Source organism: Gopherus flavomarginatus, chromosome 3 (genome assembly GCF_025201925.1).
Source record: "Gopherus flavomarginatus isolate rGopFla2 chromosome 3, rGopFla2.mat.asm, whole genome shotgun sequence".
Lineage (NCBI taxonomy): Eukaryota > Metazoa > Chordata > Testudines > Testudinidae > Gopherus > Gopherus flavomarginatus.
This window is the reverse complement of record NC_066619.1, coordinates 70714322-70740768: the sequence shown is the minus strand read 5'-3', so window position 1 is coordinate 70740768 and position 26447 is coordinate 70714322. Positions and strand designations below refer to the sequence as shown.

Genomic DNA, 26447 nt, shown 5'->3' with positions numbered 1-26447 from the left:
TGTAATGGAAAATTGGGAGGAAAATTGGTTGGATTTACCCAACACCCTTCAAATCTCATTTTCTGTTTCAGTTGAAAAGATTGAACAGTTTCTAGGTGCGTTCTCCAATGATGCCATTTCAAGTTATCTACAGACAGGTTTTCAAGGTAATCAGGTCTGAAATTTAAGAACTGCCTCCCGTTCACAAAAATTAAGACTAGTCTTATGTCTAAAATTGGAGAAACAGGACTAACAATGCCCAATGAGTAAGCAAATAATCTAATAATTGTGATAATTAAAAGCTAAAATGAGTTTTCCCACTCAGCCCCGCACACGTTGAAACTCAAATGGCAGGCATGAACACAAATGGTGACTTTAGAGATGCCATTGAGAAAGGGCTAGGAAGATTTTCTAAGGGTAAAACAGTTTACAGAAATATACATGGAGACCTAATATTTTCTCCCTAAATGAGGAAAAGATGACAAAGGAAATGTGAAGTATTCTGAGAGCAAGTTAACTTTCACATTACAAGGCAGTCGCTGTACAGTTTATAATGTTCTTTCAAATCAATGTGCCAAAAAGAATTACAACAGCTGAGGATTTGGCTCAATGGCAAGAATTGTGGGTCACTCAAGTCACTCAAAGTTGGCAATGAAGGCAAAAATGAGAATTTGACACTGGAATCAGTTCTAAACTATGCATATATTTTGTCAGGGGAAGGTAACCTGTGTACTCAGACAACTTCCTGCTTCCTTTGTCCATGTGTGACAAACAATAGACATGTATTTTTTTTGTTAGAATACTTTTCTAGGAGTAAAACCAACCCTTTCTGACTGAGACGAGTCATCATTTGTGTTCTTATCAGCTATGCAAATACAATATTTAGGGCTGGTTGGTGAAAATAATTTAAATGTATAATTATCATAATTATTGGATTAATTTACTTCAATACAGCTTTTGGGTGTTCAGCACCTTTGAATGTCAGGCTACTTTTATTTAGGTACCTAAATACAAATTTGAGACACTTTTAGTTCTTTATTTTTTAAGATATAATGGCCAGTCTTTGCTGATACACATTTTAAAAAGATGTAAGTAATTCACAAAGACTGGAATGTTTGAGCAGTGTTGCTGTCTTGAGTTTTATTGAGATTTCTCAATTTGTAGAATACTTTTAAAAAAGGAACCTTGAAATATTACAGCACTTTTAAAATACACCTATAAATGGAAAGCCTACAAGACAGAGCTCTGATTTATGTACTACATTTTTGGTATCTCTTTGGTAAATTACTTTTTCCAAATTCTTACATTGTATTTCTCTGTTATCTGATTGCTCCCATTTTACACACTAAACTTGCGGAAAAAACAATATTCAAAAGAAAGGGTCAGGTCCCAAGTTTACTATACTTTCCATTTTAACACTTATGGTCTTAAAATACATAGAAATAAGTTTAACTGTAAGCAAAGCCAAATTATTTTCAAAATATGTCAATTCATAAGTCATTGCAGTTGAGTCAAAGCTGTTCATAGTTCTGCCATGACTACTTTCCATAAATAAAAACTACTGTACATTTTAAGATTGATCAATTAAATACACATCAATTTACTATATTCACACAGATATATACAAAGACATCTACCACAAAAGTTAATTTATAAGAAAGGCAGTAACCTTTCATATTGTTTAAAAGTGATTTTCTTTTAACATGCTCATCTGGTTTACTTGTTAAAACATCTCTTTTTAAACATCTTCATGAAATCTATGTTGGAAACCAAGCAGCAAATTAACAATTCAGAACAATCAAAACTTTTTCAAGACTGAAAATCTTGGTTTGGACGTTGGGGGAAGGGAGGAGGAAAAATAAATGTCAGCAGTCATCAAACATTATATATTAATTGTGAAACAGAGTTGAATATTGCCCATCAAATATTTAATCCACCAAACACATTTTTAAGGACTTAAATGCAAAATCATAAGTGGAGGCTTTCTTAAGTAGACTGCTGCTCTACGGAAGACAAAGGACCCTGAAGACCAAATCTGTGTGTTTGCATCTCTCTCCCAGGCAGTGCAATCTAACAGAGAGTAACTGAAGAAAATAAAGACCAGTTAATCTTTTTATGCTTTCAAAGTATTATTTGAACATGGATACTAAAATCATGTCTCATGATTATTCTTTTATGCAAAAATACCTTGGAAAACAAATCTCTCAAATTGTGGTTATGGTTGGAAATTTGACTTTAAAAATGGCACTTTTATATCTATCAGCTAATTATGTGCATATTTACTTTATTCAAGTCATAAATTTTAGCAACTATTTACCCTGTAACACTAGTGGACCTGTAGAAGAGAGCTACCTAGTGTTCTAGTTCACCTTGCACATACCAAGACGACAAAGTTCTTATTACAAAATAATTTGCTATGGGCGATGTACAAAGCATAAAACATTTAGTTTATATTTCCCCCTAGATGTATGTTGCAGCAGTGAAAGTCTTGTTTGTATCTGTAAACAGAGAAAACAATGTGGAGAAAAAATGTGAAGAACAAGATTTTTTTTTTTTTAAGTTACCATTCTGACCTAACCACATTAACAGTAAAGGTTAAAACAGGTTTATGAAAGACCAGTAAATCCTCACATATCTTGCATTAGTTCTGAAACCAAACCCCTTTATTTATCAGAAGAAATTCATTGCCAAAGATGACGACGACTATTTGTCCTTTAGTCATAAAGCGTATGTGAACAGTGCCATTAGAAATGCCATTTTCCATGTCAGTCTACAGGTAGATGCAAAGGTTATCTATACTGAAATGAGATAAGTCATATATATCCTCTATATGAATTTGCCCACTTTAAATTATGATTCTCTTCCACATAATATTTCACATCTCAAGATATTCAAATTCCAGCAATAGTCCTTGTTTTAATTTTATGGAGTACTTCTTAAAAAGGACATTTTGAAATTCAAATTCCAGTTTTCAAACGAACACTTCAGACTGCAAAAAGAGAAACCACTACTACAGATTCTCATCTTTTAGATTTCATTTTCCTATCCATCTCTTTTTACCATAATTCATTAAGTGACCAGATCATGTCCCCAATGCTAATCAATATAGGAATGTACTTTTAAGCAACATTTTGAAGCAGCATGGAGTAAATAATTTTAGTGAGCTGTAAAACAGCCACATGCAGTGTATACTGTACAACAACAGCTCCAAACCCTTTATAAAAACCCAGCATTCCTTCTTCCTGCTTTATAGTATTGATGCAGTCTCTCATTCCCTCATACTGAGTATTGATTGGAAGCACTTCATAGCCAAGGTCTGTATTGTCAATTATTGTGCGTGTTCCCTGAATATGAAGGCGGTGTAAAACTGTCTCCAGCGGGTAAATCATGACATCAGCACAAAGGCTGGCAGCAAAGCTAGCTATAAGTTCTGGAAAATAAGCATCCAACATACTCTGCACAGAATTGGAGCTCTCTGTTGGAAGGCTCTGGGAATTCTCCCTTTTTAGGACAAGCAGCACAAACTTCTGGATGATGGAACTGATGATGTAATGAAGAACTCCATGTAGAACAGTGGGAAAGGTCAAGGCCATAAGGGGGAGGAGCCGTTTGCTATGGGGCACTCCCATGCCAATCACTCTGCCAATCCCTTCTTTCACACAGTCCAAAATTCCAGGATTATCTCGAATGATTTCACTCTACAACCAAAATGAAATAGTTAAAATTAGTATCTGCCTGGCTTGTCTGGGAAATAGTGTAGATAGACAGTAATCAAAGCAGTATTTTCTCACCTTTCAAGGACAGTTCAATATAAATATAAGAACAGCCATACTAGATCAGACCAAAGGTCCATCTAGCTCAGGATGCTGTCTTTCGACAGTTGCCAAGGCCAGGTGCCCCAGAGAGAATAAATAGAACAGGCAATCATCAAAGCTGTCACCCATTCTCAGCTTCTGGCAAAACAGAGGTGAGGGACATCATCCCTGCCCATCCTGCCTAATAGCCATTGATGGATCTATCCTTCATGAACTTACCTAGTTCTTTTTTGAACCCTGATGTAGTCCTGGCCTTCACAATAGCCTCTGGCAAATAGTTCCACAGGTTAACTGTGCATTTTGTGAAGAAATACTTCCTTTTGTTTGTTTTAAACCTGCTGCCTATTAATTTCATTTGGTGATCCCTAGTTCTTGTGTTATGAGAAGAAGTAAACAACACATATTTACTTTCTCCACACAAGCCATGATTTTATAGACCTCTATCATATCCCCCCTTAGTCATCTCTTTTCCAAGCTGACAAGCCCTGGTTTTACTCATCTCTCCTCATATGGCATCCATTCCATACCCCTAATTATTTTTGTTGCCCTTTTCTGAACCATTTCCAATTCTTTTTTTTTTTTTGAGATGGGGCGACCACATCGGCATGCAGTATTCAAGATGTGGGTGTACCATGGATTTATATAGAGCAGTGGTTCCCAAACGGGGGTTCGAGAAATGTTACAGAGGGTTCTCGGGAAAAAAAAAATCCCTAATGGCGGACAGAGTTATCCCTAAGGACTCCAGGGCCAGCAGCCCGGAGTCTCTGGACTTCCAAGAGCTAAGCAGATCAAAGCAAGCATATCGATCACACTGAGATTTAAACTTCAAGACTCCTTATAAGAAATGCAGAGGGAGGCGGATATTTTTTGCTGTTTCTAAAATTAAATAGGCAGCTAGTGTTGTTCTTAAAATTATTATGAAGAACAAGTTTAAGTTTTGTTTTAATGAGCGTTGTTTGCCTAGACTGTTCAAGACTGAATGCTTGTGTAGGAGGAACTCTGAGTTGGCTTCTTAAATCCCTTCATGCTGTTTCTCCTCTGATAATCCCTGATGAAACCTATGAGCCTTGTATTATAACAGGCTTATTCAAAGTGATACAAGTGACGAAAGTGAGATCTTGGAAGAGCGTTGCCGTTTTCATAATGTAATAAAAATACTGTAATGATAAATAATAATAATACATAGTGTGTAATCAGCATATCCTAAAAACCAATTTTATATTTCCAAGATCACTGATTTTCTAATTTATACTCAGGTAAAGGAGAAAGTCCCTGGAAATATTCATTTTCAGGAGGGGGTTTGTGAGACTTGACATTTTAGTGAAAGGGGTTCACAAGCTATTAAAGTTTGGGAATCACTGATATAGAGGCAATAGGATATTTTCAGTTTTATTATCTATCCCTTTCTTAATGATTCCCAACATTCTGTTTGCTTTTTTGACTGCCGCTGCACATTGGGTGGAGTGGTTACTGTACTTGCACATACATAATAATACTATAACACTGATTTATTGAATTGGATCAAATCTTTATATTACAGAATGTAAACTATTTTTTACATAAAAATCTTAAAAATATCAATTTACAATTACCTGTTTTGATTCTAAGTACCTTAATCCACCAAAACTAAGTATGTACAGTAATCAGTGTATTCAGAAAGTGTTATTTCATAGCACAGAATCCTGGAAACATTTAACTGTATGAAAACAAGGATATTCTATTAAAAAACCTGAAGGACAAATGCAATTTATTTGGAATTGCTTTACTTTTAAGATAAAATGTGAGTCTTTGCTATGTCATCTATTTTTAATTTGTATTAGTTAAAAGTGAAGAGCAAATCCAGACATAACCTTAACTACAAAAATTCAGATAAGTGAGTCTAAAGATTTAGTAGGGGTTATGGTAAGTGTAACAGACTTACAACTATGTATGTTGTAATAATTATGGTGGTGTCTTTCATTCAATTCTTGATGCTAAAATAGTGCTCTCTTCACCCATGCTGCCATCCATAAAAAAATCGCTAGGATCATCTTAAGTTATTATTTTCATATTTATTTATTCATATTTTTTCAAATCGTCCTATTATATCCCTAGATAGTCCTGATAAGCCAAAAGCACTGGCTTCCTTTCTGATTACATGCAGTACTTTATACTATACTGAGCCCAATCTTGGAACCTTTATAACTTCAGTGGGAGTTAAGCATGAATAAGTCTTATATCAATGGGGCCATGTACTTGTGGACAGGCAGCACATTAAGATTTACAAACTTTTTTCTGTAAATCTCAGTATACTGCCTACCCACCGGAAAATTAAAAACAAAGGGGAGGTTGCATAGGTGAGTATACCTGTATGCCAGAATACTTTTAGGGTAGTTTGTCAAATGTAGTCCACCAACCTTGATGTGTTGGATTTAGCATTAAGTATACTATAATATACGTTTTTAAAATTAAATAATTTTGATGGCTCTTTTACGTACGATCTTTCAATAAACAGCACAATATAGATTTTGGTACATGTTTTCTTTTATCTTCCTATCCTTCTCAAATGTAAAATCATGTTATCCTGCTGCACACAAATCACTGAGGTTTATTAAAATCATCTTTTGGTATATTGATTTTCTTACCCCAGACATACACTTTGTGTGCACAATAGTGACAAATAATCCAAGGTATGCATAGTTTTATTTTGGCAACATTTTGAAAGCTGAAACATATAAGATCAAGAAATAGCTTAAGGGCTAAATTAATTGCAAAACACAATGCTGACATAAAACAGACATTTATAAGGCCTTATAGCTTGCCTATGAGTCAGACTCTCCCATAGTGCTTCACAGTTATGCTAAGAGGAGGAAAAATACCAACTTGTTTTCTCTGATAATTCTACAAGAATTAAGAAAAATATTTTTAGAGATCTACTAACCACAAGTACCAGTTGCTTGAGCTAGCAAAATATGATGTAACCACCGAAAAGGCGTAAGGAAATAACAGATGTCTGATTAGGAGGTTCGGAATTTATAAAATATAAGGAAAATATTAAAAATAAGATATTTCTCTATATGAAAAGGAAGTAATGAGAATGAAACTGTAAATAATTCTAGTATAAGCGTATCAGCTTTTAAGAAAACAATGTAACCAGACAATATACAAATCAAACTGTCATGGGCTGCAGGAGTGGTTTCATAGATCTGGGTAAAGAATATATTTGTTATGAACTAACAATTGTTTAATAATCTCACTCGATGAGTTATCGAAGTTTCATTACTGAGTAAATTCAAACCTGTGAAAATACAATTTATTAATTATTAGTGACACCTAATTAACAAACTTAGAAGTCTGCATTTAAAACAAATTATTGGTTTACAGGCCGTTGTGATCTAGATAATCTAGAAGAGGTAATATTTAAAATACATGAAAAAACTTGTATGACTCAATATGGCACTATACCTGCCCGCTGCACTCTTTTCCAAAAACATGCAAAAAGAAAAATGTTAAAAATTTTAAATTGAATATTTTCTACAGGAGATAAAGGTAGTATGTAAGTAAGCACTGCCAAGTAGTTCTGATACTAAATTTAAAAAAAACCCATAGAACACACATGCACAATTTGAAAATTTTATGTTTTGAAAAATGAAAATACCATGTCTTCCTTTATTTGTAAAGCAAGGAAAACAGAATACTAAAATGAAAAGTATCTGCTATAATAGCAAGATAAGCACAATGGAGGCATCCAGCATAAATAAACTACAAAAGTAAATTCCATTTTATCAGCAAAGGCTTTGTTTTAATAAACAGTTGAAACAGCTTCCTCTTACAATGGAAATTTTACATTTCTTAAAAGGAATTGTAGACACTTCATATAAAAAATCTAAACATTGTTCATTTTTAAGGCTATGATTTAGTCACAGAGGTCGTAGAAGTTACAGAAGCTCCTAGTCACTATGCAGCTGCCCTGCTGCAGGCACTGTGGGCACCCACAGATCCCCATTTTGTCACAGATTTTTAGTAAAAGTCAGGGAAAGGTCACAGATTCTGTGAATTTTTCTTTATTGCCTGTGACCTGTCCACAACTTTTACTAAAAATACCAGTGAAAATCTTAGCTTTCTTCATTTTGTTATGCAAAATTGACTCTAGTGCTTCAAAACTACAGACTCAATTTTATATGTCAAGTGTGCCACCATGTGGTTTATGGTGAAAAAGACTAAAAAGTGTCAAGATGACAAGAAATTTCTCCAGCTCATAGATTATCCATCTTTAAGACAGGCAAGTACAGCCATTTTATGTGCAGAACTATAGTGACAACAACAGGTGAGCAGCATGATTCTTGCAAGAATGCTTGCTGTGTAAAAAAACAAATACTCAAAAGCTAGTATTAAAAGTTGTCAGTAGCAAGATATATAACCTTAAACATTTAACAATTCTCAGCTGCCACCAATGCACCTCTTATACTGGAGGGGAGCTCATGTTAATGTTTTTTTTTCCAGGACACATCCCAACTCTTCCTGATTCAGAGTAAAAAACTGAAAAGTTCATTATCGTTTCAGTGTTACTACTCATAGGAAAACTGGCTTACATTAATGTTTCCAGTAACCAGGGCAGACATTTTAACATATTGTGTTAAGGGACTATGCTCTGAGATACTCAGACATGCACAGTTAAATAGGCTGAGTATCATCAATAAACTTGCAGATAGACACTCGATCACAACTCCTGACAAACACCCCACTGAAATAAACTAAAGGCAATCCATATCAGAGAATTAATTATCCTTTAAAACTACAACAATACACAATGTGCCTACAATGGTTGCAGTTCATGATGTGCAAGTTTCACCCTTCCTTGTGATGCTCACTGAAAAACACCCCCCCCAAATGACAAGAGTTAATGATGAAAGGCGCTGGTGTAGACAGTGCTTTGTTGGTGGGAGATGATCTCCCGGTAACAAAGGTACCGCCCCTAGCTGTCATCAGGAGAGCTCTCTCCTGGCAACAAAGAACGTCTACACTGTGCACCTTACAATGGTGCGCCTGTTGTGTCACAGCTGCACATTGTAAGGTAAGCCATGTAGACATAGCCCAAGATAGGATTCATATGTGACACAGAGGTATCCCACACTGTCACAGCCCTCTCTTTGGAACCCATCCATGCCAGTCCCAATTAACCAGTGGAACTGAAAGCATGAGTATTCCACCAGGAACTGACATCACTGCCTTTACAACGTTCTCTAGCTCAAGGGGAGAAAAACAAGAGCTGGGAGTTAAAACTACTTCTCCTACGTGGCAGAGCATCAATTGCTCTTGTACAAAGGAATCGCTGAGATGCCTGTCCATCTTAAACATATGAAAAATATACTGAAGTATTAAATATAGGGTGCCTTTATAATACAAACTATAGTTAAGATTAGAATGTAAATTAGAACCTAATCTCCCTTTTGCTGTTGCTCATAAAATAAAATTGTTTAGACTGAAATTTCCTATGCCTGATTTTAAAACTTAGACACAAACTTAAGTTGAGAAAAATCTGAGCAGCCATCTAAATTATGAAAGCATAAAAAAATTCTCAAAGTTCTGATAATATATTTTGTGCTTGACATTTTAAACTAAAAACTTCACGCTTGGTTGGTTAAATTGATCTTGCTGTGATTTATATTTTGAACCAAGTTTAAAGAAAATTGTTAAAGATTATCAAATGTTGCCAAACTGTGGCTTTGGTGTACTTTAAGTAGGGCAGAGTTTCAAAGACGATGACCTTGCACTCCAAACTGTTTTGTCCCAGTGCCCAGGATTTCAGTTGTGGGAAGCAAGAAAGCAGGTGAACATAAATGCTACGATGTGGCTGCAGGAGGAGGTGTCGTCTTGGAAACAGTCCTTTTAGGCCTTTATGTGCTTTAGAGAGAATCACTTATGCTTTGATTTATACCAGGAAGGGACAAGCCAGTGCACAAGAACTTGCTGCCAGGTATTGTATGCTTGCAATGGCCTGCCCTGCTATAAGACAGTACCAGTATATGGCACTAGCTAAAGCTTTCAAATGGTCTTCAAGGACCGATCCATGTAAACACATTACAATAGTTCAGACTGAGAGTGACAAAGATGAAAATAACTACGGTGAAGTTCATATCTGAAGGGGACAACTGGAGGCTAGATCAGAGGTGGGCAAACTACAGCCCGCAGGCTACATCCGGCCTGCAGGACTCTCCTGCCCAGCCCCCGAGCTCCTGTCCCGGGAGGCTGGCTCCTGGCCCTCCCGCTGTTCCCCTTCCCCCACAGCCTCAGCTCGATGTGCCACCAGAGCAAGGCTCTGGGGCTCTTGCAGAGCCGCGGCCTGTCCTGGCGCTCTAGGCAGTGCAGTTGCAGTGCCACCAGTGCTCCCGGAAGCGCGGTAAGGGGGCAGGGAAGGTGGGTTGGTAGAGGGTAGGGGAGTTCAGGGTGGTGGTCAGGGGGTAGCGGGTGGATGGGGGAGTCGTTAGAGGGCAGAGAACAGTGGAGTTGAATAGGGGCAGGTTGGGTTGGGCAGTGGGGGAGGGAGGTATCAGGGGTTCCATAGGCGGTCAGGGGACAGTGAGGGGTGGATGGGGCAGGGGTCTCTGGGGGGCGATGAGGGAATGGGGTGGGGGGGTTGGATGGGGCAGGAGTCCCAGGGGGGTCATCGGGGGTGAAAAAAGGGGGCAGGGCGGATAGGGGTGGGGGCAGGGCCATGCCTGGTTGTTTGTGGAGGCACAGCCTCCACTAATTGGCCTTCCATACAGTTTCAGAAACCCGATGTGGCCCTCAGGCCAAAAAGTTTGCCTGCGCCTGGCCTAGATTAATATATTCCTGAGTCTCTGCTGTCATCTGGGAGTCCAAGAGCACCAGTGGATCTACAAAGGCCAAAACTGAGTAATTGTAAGACTGACTCTGCAAAACACTTCCCCTCTTGGTCTGTTCTAATTTTTATCTTCCTAGGGCACTGTGAGGCTCATTAATTTTGATTGAGGGCAGGTATTTTAAGAGATGTCTGGTGGCTGGGAAAGTGTTAGCTCAGTAATTTAAAATTTGTGAATTGGGCTTGCTGGGCAAATCAAACTTGCATTTGTAATGTTTTTTTTTGTTTGTTTTTTGTTTGTTTAAGTTTACTAGCACCTAGGCCCACTGGAGAGGTTTTTTAAGGAACTTGAAGAAAAGGGCCTCCAAAGAGCAGTCTTGAAATTGGGTAAGATGATAGCCTAGAAGGATCCTTGGAACTCCCTACACCTCTAGAGGGAAGAGGGTTGGGGAAACAGCCGAAGAGGCTGGAGTTCACATTCTGCACTGAATAACCTAAGATGACTTCAGGGGAGAACCACTTTTGCCCAGACAGAGAGATGGAACTGCCCAGCTAAGAGGTGAGGAAAAAGGTTGTGTGTTAATTTATGTTGTGTCAGCCCTGAGAAGGGGGTTTTGTTGCCTATCCTGGCCTCACTGGTGTCTTTTGGGAGTGGGCATTGCAGAGAGAGACTGCCCCTTGATATAGAGTAAAGGTTATTAGCATTTCAAGAAGCACAATTAGGAATCAGATTGGATTCCTATCTGCTTCTCTGAAACAGTAAGTCTCAGAGGAACTTTTAAATTTTTTTTTGGTAAATACTAGGTTAAAAAGGTAGACTGAGCTCGCAGAGATCTATTAATGATATGCAAGCCAAATCCCCACATCTTGGTAAGTACTTTGTCTAGTATGTCAATGAATGAAGCTGAGTGTTTTTTTTAAAACTAAATATATGACTAGTGTTTAGAAAAAGGTAAATAGAGCTAAAAAGGAAAACCAGAACTTCAATAGCACTGTACAGAAACTCCTAGTAATGTAAATCAAAATCCACTGAGAGAAAAAAAAAAAAAAGTCAAATACTGAGTTCTCTATATAAATTCTTATTTGTAAACAGAAGAACAGCATATCTTTTTATATGTAATAGACATATAGATGGTAAATTACCTGCACAGTTTCAACCAGGCTTGCTGAATAAAAAGGCATTGCTACCACATAGGTTAGGCTGCAGGAATTAATAAAAAGGTTAATATTTTGTTTATGAATTATATTACTAAAATATCAATATTCTCAGACATAGGATATATTGAGTCATTGAAATCCTCATATTTATACAATTATGAAGCCATGCCCAAGGGAAACTATTTACATGATACAAAACTAGTTGAATTACTACTTCAATTTTAAGCAAGTCAAAATAAAGTTCAATCAGAAGTTCTGCAAGTAATCAAATCCTTGGTAATATACAATTTTAGCTTTATGTGGCCAATTCAGAAGTTAACAAGTGGTACAGAAATCAAAATTGAATCACTAGTTTCTGATCCCTTAAATCAGTGGGGCTCTATGTGGGTGAACACAACTGAGCACACAGAACAACTTGCAGGATCAGAAACTAAATAGATTGTGTTATATAATTAAGGTAATTATGAAATTGTATTTTTGAAGGGCCACAAATAACCATAAGCCACAGATCAGATTAGGAACTTTAAAAAGGAATAATTAAATTTCTGCGGTGTTCTCTGTGTGTTTCTTACAGTATACCTACACTGCACACAACTTTCAGTGGCATGTATAGTACATACACTATATGCCCTCCTCCCTAACAGTCATAAATAGTATTGTATAAGGTGAGGCAATGCTTGTGTCAGCAGAGTAAGGACATGCCTGAACCCTGTGGATATGTACCTGGGTATATACCCTACTCACCCAAGCAGCGCCTCCCTGTCCTGCTGCTTCCACCATAGCGAAAGACTCTGGCTGCAGGGATAAGCTCCAGCAGCTCCCCACACCAGAGCTTTTCACTGGTATGCAGCAATACTCAGCAGTATGAATGCAGACTGCTTTTTAATGTTGCGTGTAGCTACACATACCCTACAAGCCACTGCCAGTGGTGTGCAGTGAAGATGTAGCCTTACACTGTTTATTAGGGACCATCCATACACAATCTGAATTTCTCATTTGCAGCTAAGAACATCTTTTCAAAATCCACAAAACTATCGTCATCATCCTGGCAAATTTCAAAGGGACACAGCCTCCTTGCAGACTGAATGCCACCTGGATTGATCTCTACCTAGGTCCTTAAGGTAGTTTAGCTGAATATTCAGTTTACGTACATCATTGGTGATCTTATTACACCACTGAAACTTTTGGCAACCACGTGCTTGCTGGCTCTGTAGTGGCATTCTTTGGTCTTCTATCTTAAGAAGATGTGTTTATATATACACATCTTATCATAAGAGTATTCTCAGATTTTAGCAAGAGCCATACTTACCTTTTCAGTAGAAGGTGTCCTCCTATTTGTCTCAGGCTCCATTTATGTGAAAGTTCCCTAAAAGTTAAAGCAGAATTTACCTGTAAAATCCAAAGACAGAAAACCCCAAGCATTTATTTCACCACTCTCACAGTATTTTAAAACATCAGTTTGCTAATTAGGGTCTACGCATGTCCTCCACAACAGCTAATGGAAAGATCATGCTTAGCTTGTATAAATTATATATTTTTAATTCAATATTTTTATAGAATCATAGACTTTAAGGTCAGAAGGGATCATTATGATCATCTAGTCTGACCGCCTGCACAATGCAGGTCACAGAATCTCACTCACCCACTCCTGTATCAAACCTGTGTCTGAACCATTGAAGTCCTCAAATCATGGTTTAAAGACTTCAAGGTGCAGAGAATCTTCCAGCAAGTGACCCAGGCCCCACGCTGCAGAGGAAGGCAAAAACCCCCCAGGGCTTCTGCCAATCTGCCCTGGAGGAAAATTCCTTCCCGACTCCAAATAAACCCTGAGCATGTGGACAAGACTCACCAGCCAGACACCCAGGAAAGAATTCTCTGTAGTAACTCAGATGCCACCCCATCTAACATCCCATCACAAGCCACTGGGCATATTTACCACTAGTAGTCAAAGACGAATTAATTGCCCAAATTAGGCTATCCCGTTATACCATCCCCTCCATAAACTTGTCAATGTTGATTTACAGCTAAATTGAGCCTTTATACTAGATTTGGTACATCATTTTGCTACCTAGAATGGTACATTATAACTATACAAATTTATTTAAGCAATTATATAGTTTAATTTCAGATTCTTATTAATTTGTATATTTTTAGTATGTTAGCAAATGGTGAGTGATATATGTTATGCTTATAAGCAGCACACGGGATCTTTTTCAGGGAAAAAGGCAATATGCTGCATTTATTGATAATACAGTAATTAGCATATGCTTTTCAGTTACACATACACACCATGCATACAGTCCTCCCAGTTCATGTTTATAGTTACCAGTACAGAGCCTGGATCAATCTAATGGCCAGCCAGATTGGTCGCAGAGGAGAGCCAGGCTCTGTCAGGTGCGATCCAATGCTCCTGGAGTTGTGGCAAGATGAACCCAAAGTCCCATGGTCAAGCACCCTGCTCTTATAATCTTTTTTTCTCTGTTGAAGTCTATGAATTTTGCTGTTAGTTTGTGACCACTTACTCCTTAATTGGCGTTATCTTTTGATGATAACATTCCAAAACACCTCCAAGAGGGTCATCCTGTTCTGGTTTTGATTTATCAAAACAATTGTTTTGTCTTTAGGGGTGCAAACCTCCACCTCAGGGTCCTTAATCTGCCCTTCCTTAATTATGGATGCTCATTGATGGGTCTCTGGTGTCGTTAAATCTCTCTTCTTGTTCCTTGACCGTCTGGCTATAATAATGGCCTTCACGCCTTATTTTTTTCTAATGCACGTATTTCTCATTCACACAGTTTTTTACAGAGACCTTTAAAGGTATACGGCAGTTTTTATGCTGAGCAAGAAAAGTATTGTAAATTAAACCTTACTAAATCTTGTAATCAAAACAGTTCACATTGTGGCCTGGGCCTTCACCATCTCCTTAACATCGACATAATAAAAGATCCTGTCTCTTACTTACTAAACATTAAAACAAAAATATATATTTAACTAGAGTGAGAGTCTATGATTCTATGTTTTAATGGCTATATTAACCAACGAGAATGCACTTCTCTTTAGAAAATAATGGAAGTACAAAAGGTAAGTTGATTGAAATCAATGATTTAAAATGAGCCTTTCCACTTGTGATTTAAATCAATCCGCTCGATTCAAATTACTGTATTGAAGAGAACTCAACTTGTGTTTCAGTCTAGCAGACAAAGTCATAACAGGATTAAACATCTGGAAACTGAAACTAGACATGTTCAGAAACTGTCCATAAGGTGCATGCTTTAACAGTTAGGTAATTAACCATTAAAATAATGTAAACAGAGATGTGGTGTATTTCCCATCACTTGAAGTTTTTACATGACGACTTCTTAAAATCAAGCTCAACCAGAAGTTACAGGCATGGTGCAGAAACTACTACGTGAAATTCAATAGCACATATTAGGCACAAAGTCAGATCAGATGATCATAAGGCACCTTAGGAATCTATGACCCACCCAATCCCACTTAAATCAAGAATTAAAAAAAGCTGAGATTCTGAGTTACCCAAAAATCAACAACAGATGAGATCCTATCTAGCCAATGTCAATCACTGAGGGCTCTTAACATCAAGGCTTGCACCTGAAGCATGCTATATGCTGTTATTTAAGTTAGCCTGAAGAAACTCTAAAATGAGATTGATGGGAACCAAAAATAAATACTCTTGGATTGCCCTGCCTACTGTGTCAAAAAGCTACATTTCCCCAAACTCTCTAATAGACCTTCCAAGGATCTGCCCTTCTTGATTTTATAAGGGCATAATCCCTTTTCCTGCATGCTCCAGTAATTTTAACTTTCCTCTGAAGAGCTAGACTTTATGCATCAATTTAGATCTGGATGCTGAATCTGTGTGAACAAGTCTTCTGCCTTGGTACACATTGACAATATGCTTTTTCCCTTTTACCGGTGTCTCTGTGTTAAGGGAACTGGTGGAAGTGTATATTCCTACAACCTACTCCACAAGAATAAAGAGACCAGTGCGACAACACACATGAACTATGAGCAATATGCAAGAGGTAGTTCTACCTGCACGCTAGTAGAACTTGCTGTCAACATGAAGATGTGAAAGCAAGATGGAACTAGCATTCCAAGGAATAAATCATGAGGGTCATCCTGATTCTGGGGACAAAACAATAAATTCTGGGAATATAAAAAGAAGGCAAAAAGACACTTTTTTGTTCTTCACCGAGGAAGCAAAAAGGATAATGCTTTTTGCATTCATGAAAGAGGGATCCCAGCCTGGCTTGTCTGGGAAATAGTGTAGACACAGACAGTAATCAAAACAGTAATTTTTCACCTTTCAAGGACAGTTAAATATAAACATAAGAACAGCCATATTAGATCAGACCAAAGGTCCATCCAGCTCAGTATGCTGTCTTTTGACAGTTGCCAAGGCCAGATCCCCCAGGGGGAATGAACAGAAAGGTAATCATCAAGAGATCCATACCCTGTCACCCATCCCCAGCTTCTGGCAAAACAGAGGCTAGGGACACCATCCCTGCCCATCCTGGCTAACAGCCATTGATGGACCTATCCTCCATGAATTTATCTAGTTCTTTTTTGAATCCTGTTGTAGTCTTAGCTTTCACTACATCCTCTGGCAACGAGTTCCACAGGTTGACTGTGCGTTGTGTGAAGAAATACTTCCTTCTATTTGTTTTAAACCTTCTGCCTAGTAATTTCATTCCTCTGCTCCCTCACAATGATTTAAAATAATTTTTTTTTTTACTTATATCATAATAATTTTTAAAAATAATCCCATTTCAAATGAAATCTTAAATTTAGTACAAATATTGGGCACCTAAACTACTTATTATCACATAAAACACTGATATAAAAAAATAAATATGCTGAATCCATAAGTTGCTATGAAAAACTGAGTTGACAGCTGCTTTTCTATATAAAGAAAGAATTGGGGGGGAAATATCTAACTTCTGAGGTCAGCTTCATAAATATGGAACAATAGGTCAGCCTAAGGCTAGGTCTACACTGGGGCGGGGGTTGACCTTAATATACGCAACTTCAGCTACGCGAATAGCGTAGCTGAAGTCAGTGTATCTTAGGTTGATTTACCTGGAAGTGAGGATGGCAGCGAGTCGACCGCGGCCCCTCCCCTGTCAACTCTGCTTCTGCCTCTCACTGCGGTGGAGTTCCAGAGTAGATAGCAGAGTGATCGGGGATTGATTTTATTGCATCTACACTATTCGGGATAAATCGATCCCCGACAGATCGATCACATAGCCATACCCTAAGTAACTGGAGAGACTGCCCCATTTTCAAGAGACTTAGAAGAATAGCAACTTAAGTTCTAGTCACCTTCACATAGGTGTATTTGAAAATTTTCCCAGGATGACCTGAAATAATCAGCTTAATTCACTGACTAAAGTTAATCCCTCTGTTTAATAAATCATTTAGTTGTAAGCGTGAAACATGTTTGATAAGATAAGTTTTACGTATCTAAAACATTTAAGATTGTTTCATTTACTAAAAATTAGGGCCGCCAAGCCATTAATTGTGTGATTAAACAATATTACAATACCATTTATTTAAATATTTTTGGATGTCTTCTACATTTTCAAATATTGATTTCTATTACAAGACAGAGTACAAAGTGTATAGTGTTCACTTTATTTTTTTATTACAAATATTTGCACCGTAAAAAACAAAAGAAAGGGTATTTTTCAATTCACTTAATACAAGTACTGTAGTGCAATCGCTTTATTATGAAAGTTGAACTTACAAATGTAGAATTGTGTAAAAAAACGGCATTCAAAAATAAAAATGTAAAACTTTAGAGCCTACAAGTCCACTCAGTCCTACTTCAGCCAATAGTTCAGACAAATAAGTTTGTCTGTTCCACCATTCCAGAGGACATGCGTCCATGCTGATGATGGGTTCTGCTTGATAACGATCCAAAGCAGTGCAGACCGATGCATGTTCATTTTCATCATCTGAGTCAGATGCCACCAGCAGAAGGTTGATTTTCTTTTTTGGTAGTTTGGGTTCTGCAGTTTCCGCACCGGAGTGTTGCTCTTTTAAGACTTCTGAAAGCATGCTCCACACATTGTCCCTCTCAGATTTTGTACGGCACTTCAGATTCTTAAACCTTGGGTTCAGTAATGTAGCTATTTTTAGAAATGTTACATTGGTACCTTCTTTGGTGTTTTGTCAAATCTGCTGTGAAAGTGTTCTTAAAACGAACATGTGTCGGGTCATCATCCGAGACTGCTATAACATGAAATATATCACAGAATGCGGGTAAAACAGAACAGGAGACAAAATTTCCCCCCCAAAGAATTCAGTCACAAATTTAATTATCGCTTTTTTTTTTTGTTTTTTTTAAACAAGCATCATTAGCATGGAAGCATGTCCCCTGGAATAGTGGCAAAGCATGAAGGGGCATTCGAATGTTTAGCTTATTTGACATGTAAACACCTTGCAACATCAGCTACAAAAGTGCCATGTGAATTCCTGTTCTCACTTTCAGGTGACATTGTAAACAAGAAGCAGGCAGCAGTATTTCCCATAAATGTAAACAAACTTGCTTGTCTTAGTGATTGGCTGAACAAGAAGTAGGACTGAGTGGACTTGTAGGCTCTGAAGTTTTACACTGTTTTGTTTTTGAGTGCAGTTGTGTAACAAAAAAAAATCTGTATTTGTAAATTACGCTTTCACGATAAAGAGATTGCACTACAGTACTTGTATGAGGTGACTGAAAAGTATTATTTCTTTTGTTTATTTTTACAGTGAAAATACTTGTAATAAAAAATATGTGTGCACTGTACATTTTGTATTCTGTGCTGTAATAGAAATCAATATATTTGAAAATGTACAAAAACATCCAAGAATATTTAATACATTTCAATTAGTCTTCTATTATTTAACGGTATTATTAATCACGATTAATTTTTTTGAGTTAACTGTGATTGACAGCCCTAACAAAAATACAATATATCACTGTTTAATTAAATTCTAGTTGCCATTCTAATGCAGCTTGACACAAATGATGAGAAAAAGTTAAATATGTAGTAAACAAGCATCATATTGTTCATCATTTTGAACACACTAAAAATGTATAGGTAATAAGAATTGAACATATTAAGCGACATAATTGTTTAAATAAATGTACACAGTTATATAGTCTGGTTTAAAGAAGTTTAGTTGTAAATCAACATGCTTTAATGGTTATATCAATCAATGGAATGGACCCTTCTTTAGAAAAGAACTGAAGTACAAATGGAAAAGTTGATTAAAATCAAGGATTTAAAAGGAGGCTTTCCAGTTATTTAAATCTCCTTGATTTAAATCAATCCATTGACTGAAACTACCTACGGAACATCTGGCTACCATAACAGAACAAAACTTTTAAATAACTGCATATTTTTAATACCTTGCATGGTATTCAGTAACAAATGTTAATGTTCAACTTGTTAAATACCACAAAAAAAAAAAAAAAATGAAAGTGAGATACCTTGGCAAAGGTGTAAATTCGCTGATGATGCCCTCTGTTCCAAGGGTTATGCCCTGAACTATGAAAGTGCTCCCCATTCCTTTCCAAAGAGCTCTTGGACCCTGTAATTTAACATTTCCAGTTAGATTCAGTAACATGAAAATTGGTGATAATATATTTCACTTTTAATAAAATTGTAGGAACACACTAGAAAGGGGCCCAAATTGAACACTGGATCTGAACGTTCCCAAATTAATGCAATTTAGACCTTGATCCAAACAAGGATCATCTCTAAATACTTTTCATATCAATAACACTTTCCATCAAATAACCTGAAAGATTTACAAGCATTAATACATTAAGCCTCTCAACAATAGTTTTGGTATGCATTATCTCTACATTTCCGTTGGGCAAAATGAGGTACAGAAAGGCTAAGTGATTTACCCCAAATCATCCAGCCTGTCCTCTGCAAACCCAGAAATACATTCCCTTCTTTTAACTAGTCTTGGATTTTAGACACAAAACCATCCTTATATTGTATTAACATGGATAATTATGTTGAATTTTATAGTGAATTCAGAGTGCAGTAGTCTTCCAAAATTTAAAAAGTCACATTTAACTTGAAATATTCTTTTTATCCACATAAATATCTAATATTTTTTGGAATCCTGCTGAATTCTTGGCCTCAGTGACATGTTTTTTTCTGTGTGCGCGCGCGCATAAAAGCACACACACACTTTTTACCAGTAAATATTAATCACAGTGAAATAAAGGACTACAGAAAGTGAAGTTCTTTATTAAACTCTTTTGAGTAATTAATAAATATAAAACTTAGAAAAATATTTTCGTAATGCTCAGCTGGCGTCTTAAAATATTTAGAGATGAAAAACATTTCTGTTTCACTAAATACATATGCCACAACTGTATCTACATAATTTTGTTTTATGTAATGCTATAGAGGGCTCAAAATACTGACCTGGGTCTTATTGATGCTGTACATAATATTGACAATAGTAAATGGAGTGAGATGATAATTCCGGGCGTGATAATTAACCTGTTAAAATATACATGTATGTATATAAAATAAAATGCTGGAATATAAACAATTATTGTTAAAACACTTAGGTGATCAATATTCACTTAAATGTTACAATTCAGACTGCAAGATCATCTAAAACAAGGACTGTTATACTGAGGCACCTTGAACATTCTTCGTCATTCAAACATTAATAACACTTTTAAAAATCTTCACTGCCACTTGAAGGACATAGATCAAAATTCACTTGCAAATTTAGGTGTCAAAGTAAGCTTTGAAAAAAAAATCTTAAAAACAAAGAAAAAATTTCCTTTTTTAAAAACAAAGTCCAATGGAAAGTTATTTGTAAACAAACACCAAAACATTCTACTCCTGCATGAGAACCAGACAACAATTTTATTAGTAACCACTTAGATGCTATTTTTCCTTTATTTTACGTTAATTATCCAAACTAAAAAGACAGCATGAAAAGTGAAAGTAAATTAGATCAACATTTTAATTTAAGTGCTAAAAGTTACATAAGGAAGTTTGTTTTTAAAAACTTTTTTACCTGACTGTCTACTTACAAGTCTTAAGCTTCCTTATAACTCTACAATCAGAATGTATACAAGGTCTGAAACTAGATTACATTCAATTGCAGAATTTAAAAAGATGTACCTGACATTGGCGACGTAGAACAATGCAAGGATGTGCCAAAACATTTTCTGTAAATAGACTTTGAAAGAGGAATGTATTTAGAAGTAGTGAAAATAAACTGAAACCTATTAATAGCTGATATTTTTCTTTAGCAGCAAATTAACATTATGTTTACAATATTTGGGGAATACACAAAACTACGTCTCAGTGTTAGTCCACATCCTGCCAGCAGGTATTTTTGGAGAGTGAACCAAATATTATCCAACAGCCCAAAAGGTCAGATGCTCAGAAACCGATCACCCACTCCCTAGGGGTACAGTTGTACAAAAATTAATGCTCACACCCTCTCCCTGTTAATATGAGGAAATAAGCAGAGACACAAAGTGAGTCAACTATGACAGCAGAGCTGGTTAGTGGCAGAACTAGAATTAAAAGCTCCCAACTCCCAGTTTTACAGTCATTCCTCTACACCACAGAGCCTCTCAAAGAAAGGCCTTCTTCTATATGTATGCTTGGTCCCTACAGTATATTAACAGAGGTTGATATGTATGAAGGGGTTCAACAGTTGACCCAAAAACCTCATTCACCAGGCACCTTGAAAAATCTATTGCATTTGACATAGACTTGGAGAGACATCCCAATATGTGTTATGAGAACAGAATTAATCAGTATATATTAAGGTCCACCATTTCCTCAACAAAAACAATATATATTTCCATACATAAGGATAGCAGCTTTCGTTAGTTTTGCCACCCCAATATTACTGCTCTGACATGCTTTGCAGTTGTGCTTGGTGATATTTGCGCCTGTTTAGGGAGGATTAAAACTACCTGGAAACATTAATTTGAGTGACCAATGCACAAGCACTCTTCCCAGAAGCATTTCAGAATTCTCAGATGTCTCTCCATATTTAACTGCAGATTCTCAGCGACATCCCTCTCTCCTATTCAGGAGTCAACACTGTCTTGATTTTAGAATCATCTCCTCTAGATTCTTTCTTCTGATTACCCAAAATAAAATTTGAACATGTTTCTCCAAAATAGAGGTGAGTGGAAAATTACATCTTTAACTATAACTAGTCAGTCATCAGGTACATATATCTCTTGGGCTATTTCTCTCTCCAGTTAATCTATGCAGCATGAATTTTAAACTGAGGAAGACTCAGCCTTTTGTTTTGTTTGAACAGGATCTCAAGTTGCCAAATAGCACAGGCATGTCGATATTCTTTAGGGATTCCTTGCACTGAAAGCAGACATCAGCAGAAGTATAGCTATGTTTTCATACTTTGCTCATGACCATACTATTTGAAAGCCTTAAGATATATAGATCTAACTCATTGGGGGTCAACTTTGGTCAATTTGAAAATCTCTGCAGTTCCTGGGATCCATGTTAATAGCTTCAAGCATCCTTTGCCATTACATTTGAAGATATCGGCCAGAGGCTATGAGCTGGAGAGAAGACTGCTTAAAAAGCTAATACTGTAGTTATAATGTTCATTTCTTGATTGGTTTCATTCAGTGCCAACAGCAGTAAACCTAATGGCTCCATGTGCACTCATTCTTGTAAATCATCCTTTATTTAGACTCAGACAAAATGTAAGAAATACAGCACACACTATCTAGTTTACAGTAGATATTATTCTTCTGTCATTATCTAATCAATATTTTAAGTACTGTTTCTGAGGTTTAAAATTCAAGAACACTTTGCCAATGCAATTTCAACTAGTTCCACTCTATCAACACTATTGCTTTCTAAAGTCCAAACACATAAGAGTATTTTCTGGTGATGTTTGCTTCATGCAAAACACACTGTACCAACTTATATGTTCCGAGGTTTCCAAAATTCCTGCCCTATATAGATTTTTGAATCAAACCCATCACTGTAGTAACTGAAAGAGCTGCAGTATCTTAGCTTGAGAAAGAAGGTAAGAGAAAACAATTAACTTTGTGCTAGATTTTTAAACTCAGTTAAAGCCATATTGTAATTTGAACTCAGGGAGCATGACAGAGTACAAAATGTAAAAGCCATAATTATCAGTGAAAAATATGTTTTACACAGAACAAAAAATTCTTACCTGGCAAGGCCAATACCAAAGCCTGCAAACCTATTCAACTGCTCTGAAAGAAAAAACAACAGAAGATTATGCAGCACTGATATTTACTGCAGAACAGTGAGGAAAGAAATAACTGTAATACAGAGTACCAAAGCAACCCATTCTATAGCTTGCTCATGTCAACAAATTCTAAGCACTGCACCACAGTGTACAAAGTATACCACCTTTGGGATAGTTTTGCCAACTCAGCAAAAGTAAAATATAATTGTTGACCAAAGACTACTTGCATGTGAAGTGCCTGGTTTATAAAAATTTGTTGGAGCTCAAATACAAGTAACTTATTTGCCTTAAACTGTCTACATGAGGAAAAGAGGGACTGGGTGCCTAATGGAACTGGAAACAATTTGACTGACATCTGGAAAAACAAACTGACCCAAATCTATAATGACCAAAACATGTTCAACAGCATGTGTGACATGAATATGGTCTCAGTCCAGTTTTTAATGGACAAATGTCAGTACTATGATGCCACAACAAGAACTGGCAGTACAGAATCAAAAGGCACAGAGAGTGAATCTTACTTCTAGAAGTCCTTGCCACCTCAATGTTGGGGCATATTGGTAAAAAGGCATCACAGGGAATGTTGCATCACTGCTACCAAGCCATACTTAAAGCTTGTCTCCACTTACCGGAGAATCGATGTGCAGCGATCAATCAACAGGGGGTCAAGTTAGCAGGTCTAGTGAAGACCCACCAAATCAATTGCCAATCGCTCTCCCGGCAAATCCAGTACTCCATTGAAATGAGAAGCATAAGGTAAATGGACAGGAGAGTTTCTCCCATCGACCCAGTGCAGTGTAGACACCACAAAAGGTCGACCTAAACCACACTGACTCCCGCTATGTTATTCACGTTGCTGGAGTTGCATAACTTAGGTCGACTGAGTCCTGTAGTGTAGACCTGCTCTTGGTTTGCTAAGGCTTTGTGTTAGTACTGTCAAATGGGAACTTTTTCCTAACACTAAACTCACTTTAAACTTTATAATAGCAGGACACACAAATGTTAGTACTGTTAAATGCACAACCAAAAATTTACATTAATTTGTTCAGAAAGAGGGGAGATTGAAATTCTGGACAAGTGTTTTGAATTTATTCAAATATTGATCTGATGACCAAAAATACAAAACTAATTGATTATAATGATTCCCTGGAACAGCAAGCTGCTTAGGTTGTTTTGATCAATAGCTTCCCAGTTAAGACTTACAACTATGGAGTGACTATTTTCAGTCCTAAGGTTTATTTGGTTTTCATTATAAGCCTGATTCTGATCCTCATTTTCTCAAAACTGAAAATCTTTTCCACCTGAACTTTTGTACATGTGCTCTGTAGCCAGCAAAGAATTTATATGGAAAGTTTCAGGTTAGATAAGGAGTTTATGAAACAGAATTTGAGAAGTTAAACAACATGCCTAGCTGTATTTCCAAAAGCTTGGTCTAAAAACCTTCAAATTTGTTTTATAAAATAACCCCCAAAGAGATCACATCATAGGACTTTTTTTGATAAAGCTGAGTGCAAAATTTTTTAGACAGTAACCACAGATTTTTCAATGATACATCCAATCCAAGAAGACTTCATGAGTTTTGCCAAAAGACCAGTGGGTATTAAGTTTCCTTCAGCCTAAATTTTCAAACCTGGATGCCCAAAGTTAGGGTCCTAAATCTATATTTAAGTTCCTAGATAAAAGTAGCCTGATTTTCAAAGGTGCTGAGTGCCTACAGTCCTGAATGAAGTTAACTTGCAGACATTCAGCACTGTTGAAAATCAGGCACTTTTATACATGAGCTTAGATATGAATTTAGAAGCCTAACTTTAGGGATGTAGATCTGGAAAGCTCAATTCACTGACCTCAATTCAGTGATCTCTTTCCATCTGTAGATACTGTCACAATGTTAACCAATCATTAGTCTTTCTTCCCCTACGGGGAGTCTTCCAAATAAGAGTTAGATTCCTCTGCTTGTTGTGTGCCATGATCCCCAGCTGCGAATTGCTGTCACCCAAGAAATCAACAGTCAGAACACAAAAAGATTTCTTACTCATTGCAGTAAGCACTTTCTCTCTGCCCCTACAACTTACAAGGCAGAGATAAGAACTTTTGCTCTTTGCCCTACAGATACTTATTCTTTGCTTCAGTGGCTCTTCCAGTAGAGCTACCAAGGTAGACATGTCAGGGCTCCTTCCAACAGTATCTCAGCCAAGAGCTTTCCACCCCAATCCTCTATGGAGAGACTGGAATCCTTCACTTGCCAGGTGAGATGAATGTCTCCTGCAAGCACCCTTGGATCCTTAGGAGACTCCAGTGAATGAACTTGCACATACTGCCCACAGAGCAGAAACAGCTCTCTCCAACCGTGCGTCTGAGAGTCCAAGACACTGAACCTTCTTTCATACACAGCCATGTTTCAGCAGGCCCCCTCAGAAGGCAGATGCTATGCTTCTCCTCCAGCAGTAGCACATCCACATCCTCCTCGTCCCACATCACTGAATTATTTTTCAAAGTCTTATCAAAATGTGAAAGGTACCAAAAGGTTGGAGAAAAGCAGTAGTAGGAAATAAGGCAAAGAGTGATCCTGCTGTCTCACAAATCTAATTTTTACTCTCTCCCCTCATCCAGAGCTGTGGGGCTCAGGCTTTGGTCCCCTGGGTCATGTAGAAATATTTGTTGTCACAAGGGTGTCACGGTGCAATGAAGTTTGACAATTCTTGGATTAGACCAGAAACTCTTTGGGGAAGGGACTCATTTATACTATGTGACACTGATACCTTTGGGTGCTGATCCTGTAACATTATAGCAGGAGCTGGGATGTGGGGAATCCCCTGCCTCCTAGGACAAGGGGCAGGTGGATTATTTTATATCCATTTTCCTTTACTTGAGACTGTTGCTAAACCAGAAAACACACAGAGAGAACCAGGGACACCTTAATAAGGGTCCATTTCTACCTCTATTGTTCCTATGCTCCCTTCCGGCACCCCTCACCCTGTGCTGCCCCCACCTGACCCCAGCACCGCCCTCTCTCTCCGTGCCTTCCTCCAGCACCGCCTCGCTATCTCACCCCGCCCCGGCCGGGCTCCCCTTACCGGAGCTGGTGCCGGCGCCCACAGGGTACGGCTCGTCGCTGAGGCCGACTCCGCCGAGGGGGGTTCCGGCCGGGCCGGCCCCGTACTGCGGGGTCCTCTCTCCCCAGTGCAGGTTGCGGCTGCCCGGGATGTCGGGGGGGGCTGGAGACCCAGTGGCTCAGGTCCGAGGAGGAGCTGTAGGGCTTGGCCCCGGGGCCCGGCTCCTCCCGGCCGCCCCCCCTGTAGCCCAACCCATCGAAGCCCTCAGGACGCCGCGGCTGCATTCGGGAGCGCGACGAGGGCGCGGGCGTCTGCAAACTGCCGCGAACAACAGCGACCGAGGAACCCGCTGGTACCGCCGCCCAGCATCTACTTCCG

General features: G+C 37.8%; 1 protein-coding gene across 1 annotated transcript; it reads right to left on the bottom strand.

Annotated features, from left to right (window-relative positions):
• Positions 1 to 1093: 1093 nt before the first annotated feature.
• On the bottom strand, positions 1094 to 26447 carry SLC25A46 (solute carrier family 25 member 46). Its single transcript, XM_050945902.1, is given in 9 exon segments — positions 1094 to 3677; positions 11740 to 11797; positions 13064 to 13120; positions 19253 to 19353; positions 20208 to 20285; positions 20925 to 20982; positions 22978 to 23020; positions 26091 to 26229; positions 26231 to 26447. Coding segments are annotated over 9 exon segments (1236 nt in total). The 5' UTR covers positions 26354 to 26447; the 3' UTR covers positions 1094 to 3098.